This window comes from Lithobates pipiens, unplaced genomic scaffold (assembly GCF_037356315.1).
Source record: "Lithobates pipiens isolate NorthernLeopardFrog02 unplaced genomic scaffold, aLitPip1_a1.2 Scaffold_18, whole genome shotgun sequence".
Lineage (NCBI taxonomy): Eukaryota > Metazoa > Chordata > Amphibia > Anura > Ranidae > Lithobates > Lithobates pipiens.
This window is the reverse complement of record NW_027507758.1, coordinates 631,346,665-631,358,604: the sequence shown is the minus strand read 5'-3', so window position 1 is coordinate 631,358,604 and position 11,940 is coordinate 631,346,665. Positions and strand designations below refer to the sequence as shown.

At 49.3% G+C, this 11,940-nt stretch overlaps 3 protein-coding genes across 3 annotated transcripts in view; 2 read left to right on the top strand and 1 right to left on the bottom strand.

Annotated features, from left to right (window-relative positions):
• Positions 1-11,940, top strand: part of LOC143986879 (uncharacterized) — a 1,041,669-nt gene that overhangs the window by 77,269 nt on the left and 952,460 nt on the right. The window lies entirely within an intron of this gene.
• LOC143989984 (uncharacterized) overlaps positions 1-11,940 on the bottom strand; it is a 114,074-nt gene that overhangs the window by 45,423 nt on the left and 56,711 nt on the right. The gene's annotated exons all lie outside the window — the stretch shown is intronic.
• LOC143989898 (gastrula zinc finger protein XlCGF66.1-like) lies at positions 201-11,285 on the top strand. Its single transcript, XM_077490177.1, has 4 exons — positions 201-335; positions 10,275-10,403; positions 10,531-10,665; positions 10,754-11,285. Exons 2-4 carry the CDS (start codon positions 10,308-10,310, stop codon positions 10,907-10,909), a joined length of 387 nt encoding a protein of 128 aa, XP_077346303.1. The 5' UTR covers positions 201-335; positions 10,275-10,307; the 3' UTR covers positions 10,910-11,285.

Sequence of the window (11,940 nt, the reverse complement as noted above, 5' to 3'; positions counted from 1 at the left end):
AGGAATGTCTTCTATTTTCTTTTCTTGTAGCTCAGAGAAGGGGAGGGGTTGTCCTCCATTTTCTTGTAGCTCAGAGAGGGGGAGGGGTTGTCCTCCATTTTCTTGTAGCTCAGAGAGGGGGAGAGGTTGTCCTCCATTTTCTTGTAGCTCATAGAGGGGGAGGGGTTGTCCTCCATTTTCTTGTAGCTCATAGGGGGGGGGGGTGTTCTATCAAGATATGGGAAGTGATGTAATTGGAGATCTTGATGAATTGGCTATTTTAACAGAACACCGGCCCTTTCAAGTTCCATAAGAACTATAGAGAGGAGACGGTGCTGGAAGTGGCAGCAGAGGAGGTAATAAGATCTTATTTTCTATTTACACCCAGTAACCCCCCGTCATGTCCATCCTCTTCCTCCATAGTCACTGTGATGTCTTTTATCTCCAGCAGATGATGATACACACACATATAGTGTGGAAATGTAGAATATCCCCGTATATTACAATGAGGGGATTTCTGGTCTGTACCACGAGGGGAGTTATTGATGTCAGTAAATGTCGGTTGCAGACATTGTATGTGGGGGGAATGAAATGATAATAAAGGTCGGGATTAGGGAAGATTTCTGTAAGATTTTACACGGGAATGATCAGCGATCCTGGGAGTCTAGATGGGAATCAAAATAGATTTTTCAGCTGGACAGAATATTGATATTAAGCTGTTTGTTTTTGATTCATCTGTTATATACATTTTTTATATTGTTTTACCAGTTATTGATAATATAGAATATTTTCTTCTTTTTTTTTTTTTTTTAAGTTATTCGGGGCTATAAATGGTTAAGTATCCTGGGTGGGGGTAGGAATGAATTTTAGCTTCACCTGCCTATTGTGTACCTGATCACCTCCACACCAGTTATGGTGTCCCCCCCCCCCCCCCGATCACCTCCACACCAGTTATGGTGTCCCCCCCCCCCCCCCCGATCACCTCCACACCAGTTATGATGTCCCCCCCCTCCCCGATCACCTCCACACCAGTTATGATGTCCCCCCCCTCCCCGATCACCTCCACACCAGTTATGGTGTCCCCCCCCCCGATCACCTCCACACCAGTTATGGTGTCCCCCCCCCCGATCACCTCCACACCAGTTATGATGTCCCCCCCCCGATCACCTCCACACCAGTTATGGTGTCCCCCCCCCCCCCCCCGATCACCTCCACACCAGTTATGGTGTCCCCCCCCCCCCCCCCCCGATCACCTCCACACCAGTTATGGTGTCCCCCCCCCCCGATCACCTCCACACCAGTTATGGTGTCCCCCCCCCCCCCCCCCGATCACCTCCACACCAGTTATGGTGTCCCGTCCCCCCCCGATCACCTCCACACCAGTTATGGTGTCCCGTCCCCCCCCGATCACCTCCACACCAGTTATGGTGTCCCCCCCCAGATCACCTCCACGCCAGTTATGGTGTCCCCCCCCCCCGATCACCTCCACGCCAGTTATGGTGTCCCCCCCCCCGATCACCTCCACGCCAGTTATGGTGTCACCCCCCCCATCACCTCCACGCCAGTTATCGTGTCCCCCCCGATCACCTCCACGCCAGTTATGGTGTCCCCCCCGATCACCTCCACGCCAGTTATGGTGTCACCCCCCCATCACCTCCACGGCAGTTATGGTGTCACCCCCCCATCACCTCCACGGCAGTTATCGTGTCCCTGATCACCTCCACACCAGTTATTGTGTCCCCCGATCACCTCCACACCAGTTATTGTGTCCCCCGATCACCTCCACACCAGTTATTGTGTCCCCCGATCACCTCCACACCAGTTATTGTGTCCCCCGATCACCTCCACACCAGTTATTGTGTCCCCGATCACCTCCACACCAGTTATTGTGTCCCTGATCACCTCCACACCAGTTATTGTGTCCCCCCGATCACCTCCACACCAGTTATTGTGTCCCCCGATCACCTCCACACCAGTTATTGTGTCCCTGATCACCTCCACACCAGTTATTGTGTCCCTGATCACCTCCACACCAGTTATTGTGTCCCTGATCACCTCCACACCAGTTATTGTGTCCCTGATCACCACCACACCAGTTATTGTGTCCCCCGATCACCTCCACACCAGTTATTGTGTCCCCCGATCACCTCCACACCAGTTATTGTGCCCCCCGATCACCTCCACACCAGTTATTGTGTCCCTGATCACCACCACACCAGTTATTGTGTCCCCGATCACCTCCACACCAGTTATTGTGTCCCCGATCACCTCCACACCAGTTATTGTGTCCCCCGATCACCTCCACACCAGTTATTGTGTCCCCCGATCACCACCACACCAGTTATTGTGTCCCCCGATCACCACCACACCAGTTATTGTGTCCCCGATCACCTCCACACCAGTTATTGTGTCCCCGATCACCTCCACACCAGTTATTGTGTCCCCCGATCACCTCCACACCAGTTATTGTGTCCCCCGATCACCTCCACACCAGTTATTGTGTCCCCCGATCACCTCCACACCAGTTATTGTGTCCCCCGATCACCTCCACACCAGTTATTGTGTCCCCCGATCACCTCCACACCAGTTATTGTGTCCCCCGATCACCTCCACACCAGTTATTGTGTCCCCCGATCACCTCCACACCAGTTATTGTGTCCCCCGATCACCTCCACACCAGTTATTGTGTCCCCCGATCACCTCCACACCAGTTATTGTGTCCCCCGATCACCTCCACACCAGTTATTGTGTCCCCCGATCACCTCCACACCAGTTATTGTGTCCCCCGATCACCTCCACACCAGTTATTGTGTCCCCCGATCACAACACATTCCTGAACCCTGCGTTCTGAGCACACAACACACTTCTGAACCCTTGTTGTGAGCGCAACGCACTTCTTAATTCTGCATTCTGAGAGCAGCGCATGCCTTAGCCCTGCATTCTGAGCGTAATACACTTCTGATCCCTGCATTATGAACATAATGCACTGGTGAACCCTGGATTCTCGTGTAATACTTTATTCTATTTATGTTCTGAGTAAAAATATTTCTCAATCTTCAGTCTTTCAGGACCGCACCCTGAGAGATGACTGGTCCCACCTGACAGGAAACACGATCAATAAAAGAGGTTAAAACCCCTGCCTCTCCCTGTGCTCCTCAGTTTTTGATTGTGTTTCCCCACAGCAAAACCTTTTTTTTTTTCCCTAAAGGACCCAAAACTGGGGGCTTGTGGTCTCCCCCTGGGAGCCGGTCCACAAGCTTGGAATGCCTCTGGGTCCAGTAGGATATATTTATCCTTCCTGGGGGGCTTTCCCAATTTAATCTCCTTAGGGGGCAGCAGTGGGAAGAGCCCCCTCTAAGAACTGAAGGACCCTGGGTACAGTGGTGTACCCAGAACTTCAGGGGCCATTATCCTTCTCCCCTCCTTACCTGTTTGGGTGTCCATTCAAGAAAGGAATCCTGGTCATCATTTTTGTGTGGCAGGGCAGGGGTTAATGTTTGTACTATGTTCCCCCTCTCCTGTGGCTCACACAGGCTTTAGCAGTAGAGATGTCACAGTTCGGTAAGCTGTGGAGTGTGAGGAAGTGCCCGGTGCCATCTCCTTGGCATCTGGTAGAGGAATGACATTGTTAACAGAGAAGGAAACATCTCAAGTTATGAAGGATTTTCTTAGCCCTTGTACACACGGTCGGACATTCTGACAACCAAATCCATTGGATTTTGTCAGACGGATTTTGTCCGAAACTGTTGCATACACACGGTCGGACAAAGTTGTCGGAAAATCCGATTGTACATAACGTGATGACGTTATTTCATTACGACGGGACTACGTTCAGGCTAGTAGCCAATAGCTTTGGTCTAGGAATTTGATCTGAGCATGCGTGGCACTTTGTCCGTCGGAGTAGGCTACACATGATCGGAGTATGTCCGATAGGAGCATGTTGTTGGAAAACTTGGTCCGTCAGAAACAGTCTGATGGAGACCACACACAGTTGGATTATCCGACAATACGGTCCGATCGGACACATTCCGTCGGAATCTCCGACTGTGTGTACGAGGGCTAACAGTTCAAACAGATGCTCTCTACTCTTAAAGCGGGAGTCCGCCGTGTTTTTTTTTTTTAAAGCCAGCAGCTACAAATACTGCAGCTGCTGACTTTTAAAATAATGACACTTACCTGTCCAGCGCGCCCGCGATGTTGGCACCCGAAGCCGATCACTCAATCGTCTCTTGGGTGCTGCCGCCACCATCTTGGGTGTGGGAATCAGGAAGTGGAGCCTTTCGGCTTCATTTCCCGGCTGCGCAATAAGGATGGTCCCCGCTGTCTCTGGGATCCGTGCGTTTCCCAGCAGACAACGGGGGACCTTCGGAAAGGGGCGTAGATATCTGTGGAAAGGGGCGTAGCTTCTGCAGAATCTACGCCGGAAGTGGGTGCAGATACCTGTACTGTACAGGTACCTGCACCCCCCTCCCCCTTGAAAGGTGCCAATTGTGGCGCCGGAGGGGGGGAGGGTTCCAATGAGCGGAAGGTCCACTTTAGGGTGGACCTCCGCTTTAAGGCCTTTCAGACCTCCCTCAATCTAGGGAACCAGAACTCCATACTAGTAAAGAGGGTTCCTCATTCCAGGGGGACTCCTCCTCGGCCAGAACCTCTGCGTTCTCTCCTCTCTCAGGATTCCGAGGAGGAAGAGAAATCTGAGGCCCCTGATCAGGGATTTTATGATGAGGGTCTAGTAGACAGCCAGGAGGAGGAGGAGGGAGAGGACTCCAAGGCCAGCAGACATATCTTTTTGGCTGATGACATGGAGGGCCTTATTTATGTGTCTGAGGAGATACAGGAACCAGCAACTCGGGTATCTGCTCAAGACAGAATGTACAGAGGCTTAGTTGAGCCCCAGTCCAGAGTCCTTCCAGTTCACCAAGCCCTTGAAGATATTATCCTAAGGGAATGGAAAGAACCTGAAAGGAAGCTCTTAAAGTACAAGCCTTGGAAACGTAGGTGCCCCTTTTAAAGAGGAAGAAGAGGAAACATTTTTTTTTTCTAACCCCTAGGTTAGACACTTCCTTGGCATAGGTATCCAAGCAGTCCGACCTTTTCTTTGAAGAGGCAGGCAACATCAAAGATTTGATGGATCGGCGAGCTGAGACCATTTTGTGCAGAGCTTGGGAAGCTACCGCTGCGGCTATGAGCACTTCATTGGCTTCAGCCTGCATAGCGAGAAACTCAGATATGTGGATCTCCAAATTAATGGATCACATTTCCTGGAACTCCAAGTCTAAAGAGGTCCTGGATTCTTTAGAAGTGATACGGTAGTGCTGTTGCCTACCTAGCAGATTCAGCTGTTGAGACGGTGCATACAACCGCTAAATCTGGTGCCCTGTTGAATTCAGCTAGGAGAGCCCTGTGCGTTAAGACCTGGGATGGGGATAATCCATCTAAAACCCGTCTGTGTGGTCTTCCATTCGAGGGTTCCCTCCTTTTCAGTACAAGCTTTGATCAGACTCTTGCTAGATCTACAGAAAAAGGTAAAACATTTCCCATTAAGGACAAAAGGACATTTTTTCAGGCCCCCAGGGTAAGAACTGGTTCTCAGAAAAGAAGGGCTCGGTTAACAGATGTTGGGGGGTTAAGAGAGACAAGCAGAAAGGAGGTATTCTCTTTTCCAACCAAAAAAATGGCCGACAAAGACTCTAAATGACATAAGAGTAGGGGGAAGGCTTTCCCACTTTTTCTCTGTGGGAAGGGATTACACAGAGCCCCCATATCCTCTAGGTTATAAGAGAGGGCTCCAGGCTGGAGTTTTTCTCATCTCCTCCCCCAAAATTCCTTGTAACCCACCTACCCAGGGACCCCCCCAAAGCAGCAGGAATCCTTTAGAACATCAGAGAACTGCCAGAACTGGGTGTAATTTTGGCAGTCCCAGTGGAACAATGGGATCAGGGATTCTACTCTCACATCTTCGTGGTCCCAAATCCCTCAGGGCGACATCACCTCATTGTAAATTTAAGGAGTCTGAATGTTTTCCTGCGGTACAAGAGGTTTTGCATGGAAAGCATTTACACTCTCAGAAAATGCCTTCTGAAGGACGTGTTTATGGTAACAATAGATTTGAAGGATGCCTGTCTCCACGCCCCGATCTTTCAAGAACATCAGGTTTTCCTCAGGTTCGCAATTGCCTTAGCACAGGGTATACAGCACTGGCAGTTTGCTGCTCTTCCTTTCAGACTGGCATCCAGTTCAAGGGTGTTTACAAAAGTTCTGGCAGAGGTGGTTGCCTTCCTGCATCTCCAGGGGGTATCGTTGATCCCTTATCTAGATGACCTTTTGATTTACAACCAGAGTCGAGGTCACCTACTCTCCGACCTAGCCAGGGTAGTGATTACCTTGGAATCTCTGGGATGGATCATCAGCAAGGAGAGATTCTCATTTGTGCCTTCCCAGATGAAGGTCTATCTGGGATTCCTGGTGGATTCCTAAGAACAGAGGCTGGTATTACCTCAGGACAAGGTAGAGGCCCTCATTTCAGCAGTTACATCCCTGTTAGAAGCAGGAAGGGTCTCCTTACAGAGGGATTATGAGGGTTCAGATTTAATGACATCTTGTATCCCAGCAGTACCGTGGGCTTAACTCCATTCCAGGATTCTCCAACAATTCCTCCTTTCCTCATGGGATGGGGAGAGAGGAACGCTGGACAACAAAGTTCCCCTTGCAGGCGTAGTAAGGGAATCCCTACAGTGGTGGCTTCAGCCTCAGAAATTGCAGGGTGGTCTCCTTTGGGGCCAGCTTCAGCCCCTCAGGATAATGATGGATGCGAGTTCTTGGGGTTGGGGGGGGCCCACCTGGAGGAACTGCAAGCCCAGGGTTCCTGGGACCGAGGTCAGAGAAGCGCCTCCTCCAATTTTCGGGAGCTCTTGGTGGTCGGGGAGGCCCTGAGGGCATTTGAGGAAAGGATCAGGGGCAGAGAGTTCCAGATTCTTTCCGACAATGCTACAGCAGTGGCATTCCTGAATCATCAGGGAGGTACTAGATCTCGTGCTCTTCTGGCCTTGGCGCTGGAGATCCTTGGCTGGGCAGAGCAACAGATCCTCTCTATTTCAGCAGTGCATATAAAAGGAACATGCAACATCGAAGCAGACTATCTCAGTCAGCAGCCGATTCTCCAGGGAGAATGGGAGTTGAATCCCAAAGTATTCTCCCTGGTGTGTCGGCAATTCGACCTTTCGCTCGCAGGAAGAACAGAAGGGTAAAAAGATTATTTTCTCTCGTGAGCGCGAAAGGGATTCGGAGGGCGTGGATGTGTTGGCTCAAGTTTGGAACTTCCGCTTGGCCTATGCCTTTCCCCCTCTTGGGTCTAATCCTGAGAGTACTGCAGAAGCGGAATCACTCAGTTGGCAGACTGATCCTAATCACCCCTGGTTTCCGGCCTTGGGGAGTTGATCCATAGCTCCGCCTCAGCATCTTCCAGATCGGCAGGACCTTCTCCTTCAGGGTCCAGTCTGCCACTCGGCTTCTTCAAGCTGACGGCCTGGCTCTTGACTGCCAGAACCTGCAGGAGAAGGGCCTTTCTGACCGAGAAGTTGATACACTTCTTTTAAGTAGGAAGCCAGTTACAAGGCGTATTTATGCAAAGGCCTGGAGTGTTTTCTCGCACTGGTGTCAGGCGAGAGGGACCTCCCAACAATAAATCCCTGTCATCCTGGATTTCCTCCAGGATTGCGTGGATCAGGGACTGGCAAACAAGACTCTTAGAGTACAGGTTGCAGCTTTGTCCTCTTTTTTTGGACAGGAGATTAGCTCTGGACCCCCTGATCAAGAGGTTCTTGTTGGTCAGAGATATGCTGTCCCCACTACAGATGTGTAGATTTTCACCCTGGGACCTTACTTTAGCCTATCCAAAGCTCTGTTTGAACTATTAGCTTAGGTTCCCCTCAAGTTACTTACTTTTAAGTTGGCCTACCTACTGGCAATTACAACAGCCAGGAAGATAAGTGACATTCAGGCTTTGTCAATAAAAGAGCCATTTTTTAGTTTAATTGATGACCGGGTTGTACTTGGGCAGGACCCCCTGTATCTCTCGAAGGTGGCTTCAAAGTTCCACAGAACTCAAGAGATTGTGCTTCCTTCCTTTTGCACCAATCCTCAGAACAAGAGGGAAGTTTCTTTTCATTGTCTAGATGTCAGATGCTGCCTGTTGATTTATTTAGAGAAAGGTAAAGAGTTTAGAAAGTCCAGCCATTTATTAGTTCATGTTTTTTTGGCCAGAAGAAGGGTCACCAAGCATCTAGAGAATCCATAGCAAGTTGGATTAAGCATACTATTTATATACTACTTAGCCTATGATGACTCTGGTACGGCAGTCCCGAGGGACATTAAGGCACATTCCACCCGGTCTCTGGTGACCTCTTGGGCAGAAAGGGCTGAAGCATCGGTGGAGCAAATATGTAAAGTAGCTACATGGACAAGCCAGAACACCTTCCTGTGACATTATACCGTGGAGTTGCTGTCACCTCAGGATCTGGTGTTTGGTAGGAAGGCTCTACCGGCTGTTGTCATGCCCTAAAGTAGGCCTGAGCAATTTGCTCTTCTCTCAGGGTGCCGTCCTGGAAGACGACTTGAGAAAATGACCAGTTACACTTACCGATTAATGGTGTTTCTGGGAAGTCTTCCAGGATGGCAGGCCTACTTCCCACAAGCTCTTTTTAGGTATATTCATAATGTATAGAGTTTTGTGGTACTGTGGGTCATCTCTCAGGGGGCCATCCTGGAAGACTTTCCAGAAACACCATTACTGGTAAGTGTAACTGGTCATTTTTCTCAAAAACAAAAGTTGGTCGGTCTTGCTGCCTTTTTTTTTTTTTATGTTTTTTTTGGGATGGGTGATCGACCTTCTCCTGGTCATCTTTGAATTCATCAGTGTTGTTCAAGTAGATCTTTATCTCTGGAAGGTTGCTTACCCTTAGACTAGCCATGTGCTATTAGTTTTGTACGAATCAAAAATTCGTATGAATTTCCGGAAATTCGTACGAATCTGAAATACGAATTTTTATGCATACAAATTATGTACGAAATTTCGTTTACGCATTTCGGTTCCAAATTCATAACAAACATTTGTAATTGTTACGAAAAGTTAACAAACCTAAAAGTTTTAAAATCCCAGGAAGTCGGCACAGGGATGGTGGGATCCCCTCATAATGGGCACAGTGGGTGTACACTCAAACCTGGGGATTCGGCACAGGGATGGTGGGAACCCCTTGTAATGGACACACAGCAGGTGTACAGACCTGGGAACTCGGCACACGGATGGTGGAAACCCCTCATAATGGACACACAGCAGGTGTACAGACCTGGGAACTCGGCACATGGATGGTGGGAACCCCTCCATAATGGACACACAGCAGGTATACAGACCTGGGAACTTGGCACACGGATGGTGGGAACCCCTCGTAATGGACACACAGCAAGTGTACAGACCTGGGAACTTGGCACACGGATGGTGGGAACCCTATGGGAATTTCTATGCTTACGAATTTTATATGAAATTTCGTTAACGAATTTTGGATCCAAATTAACAGAAACGTGACTGGTGTTTTGTTCACTAATCGGGTGAGGAAATCGGCACAGCACAGGGGTGGTGGGAACCCCTCATAATGGCCACAGCGGGTGTACATTCAGACCCGGGAACTCAGCACAGGGGTGGTGGAAACCCCTCATAATGATAAATTCATCATAACGAACATTTGTTATTTTTACGAAAAGTTTAAGAATCTACCGAAAATTCGTATTTTGTACGAATCTGAATTGAATTTCGGACACGAATTACTAAATACAATTTTTTTTTTTTTTAATACAAATGAAACTAGACAAATTTTTGGATGGCGACCATGTCTACCCTGGCTAAATCATATACACTGATTTGGGTTATTTTTACCAAAGAAATGTATCAGAGTAGAGTTTGGCTTAAATTTATAAAGGCAATTATTTATTTGCACAATTTTATAACCGTTTTTTTTTTTTTTTCAAAATTTCTGTATTTTTTTATGTATTAGCAAAAAACTAAAAACCTAGAGGTGATTAAATACCACTAAAAGAAGGCTCTATCTGTCTGGAAAAAAAGTAGTAATTGTCATTCAAGGTGTGAAAGCGCTGAAAGCTGAAAATTGGCCTGGGCAGGAAGGGCGTAAAAATGTCCGGCATTGAGTTGTTTAAATATACAGTAACCCTCCTTTTATCCACCCCACATCCTATTATTGTGTGCCCAACACCATCCAAATAATTCTTACTTTAATTTCCCAAAGTTATCCGTCTACAAGGAGACCTGTATAGATCAAATGACGGCACCAATGAGGATGGAGGAGGACCGGAGTCACATGACTGAGAAGATACTAAACCTCACCCTGGAGATCATCTACCTGCTGACCGGAGAGGTGAGGAGGATTCTGGGAGGTCACATGACATCACTCTTATCTCTATTAATAAAACACAGACCTGACCGGAGAGGTGAGGAGGATTCTGGGATTCTAACATGATATTCCTATTGGTTCCTCAATATAGAGATTTCCTCTTGTGAAGTCAGGTGATCATATGACCATCACAGTGCCTCCATGTGACTCCCTAAAACCTGAGAGACACAACATGCAGAAGATAATAGAAGTCGCCAAGAAGATGATGGAGCTGCTGACAGGAGAGGTGAGGAGGATTCTGGGAATTCTGGGACATTATCCAGTAACAGACAAGGGATGTGTCTGGATGGTGACTGTATCATTGTGTGTGTCAGGTTCCTATAAGGTGTCAGGATGTCACTGTCTATTTCTCCATGGAGGAGTGGGAGTATTTAGAAGGACACAAGGATCTCTACAAAGACGTCATGATGGACAATCAGCCGCCCCTCACATCACCGGGTAAGAGGAGACTTTATTGCAAAGGAGAGTAGGGCTGCAACGATTAATCGATATTATCGATAATAATCGATAATGAAAATCGTTGTCAACGATTTTCATTATCGATTGGTTGGTCCGCACCTTCCTCCCGTCTGTTAGTTGGAAAAAAAACTGAAACAAATCCTCTCCTCCTATGTCATCCGTCCTCGGCGGCGCTCTCTGTGACAAGGCACGCACTCGCCGCTGCACGTCCGCGGCACGCCCCTCCCCCTCGCTGATGTCGCGTGACATTCACACAGATCTCAGCCCCGCCCGCTGCTGCCTCGAGGGAACAGAGAGGGCGAAAATCTGTGAGGAGGACACTGAGCCGAGCTGTGAAAGAAGGTAGCAGCTATCGGCTAAAAGTTGTACCCAGCGCGCGCACGCACACACGGGGACACCAATGATGGGGCACTATTCCCCCCCCCCCCCCCGGCTGAAACACCAACGTGGCTCTATTATTTTCCCCCCGCTGAAACACCAATGTGGCTCTATTATTCCCCCCCGCTGAAACACCAATGTGGGAGGAATAACGCCCCATCATTGGTGTCAGTGGGGGGGGGAATAGTGCCCCGTCATTGGTGTCAGTGGGGGGGGAGAATAGTGCCCCGTCATTGATGTCAGTGGGGGGGGGGGGGAATAGTGCACCGTCATTGGTGTCAGTGGGGGGGGGGGAATAGTGCACCGTCATTGGTGTCAGTGGGGGGGGGGAATAGTGCACCGTCATTGGTGTCAGTGGGGGGGGAATAGCGCCCCGTCATTGGTGTCAGTGGGGGGGGGAATAGCGCCCCGTCATTGGTGTCAGTGGGGGGGGGAATAGCGCCCCGTCATTGGTGTCAGTGGGGGGGGGAATAGCGCCCCGTCATTGGTGTCAGTGGGGGGGGGGGAATAGCGCCCCGTCATTGGTGTCAGTGAGGGGGGGAATAGCGCCCCGTCATTGGTGTCAGTGAGGGGGGGAATAGCGCCCAGTCATTGGTGTCAGTGAGGGGGGGAATAGCGCCCCGTCATTGGTGTCAGTGAGGGGGGGAATAGCGCCCCGTCATTG

Coding starts and splice junctions, on each gene's coding strand:
- LOC143989898 (XM_077490177.1), top strand. CDS start 10,308: ATGACGGCACCAATGAGGATGGAGGAGGACCGGAGTCACATGACTGAG. Junction 10,404..10,530: donor TCTACCTGCTGACCGGAGAG/GTGAGGAGGATT, acceptor TCCTCAATATAG/AGATTTCCTCTTGTGAAGTC. Junction 10,666..10,753: donor TGGAGCTGCTGACAGGAGAG/GTGAGGAGGATT, acceptor TGTGTGTGTCAG/GTTCCTATAAGGTGTCAGGA.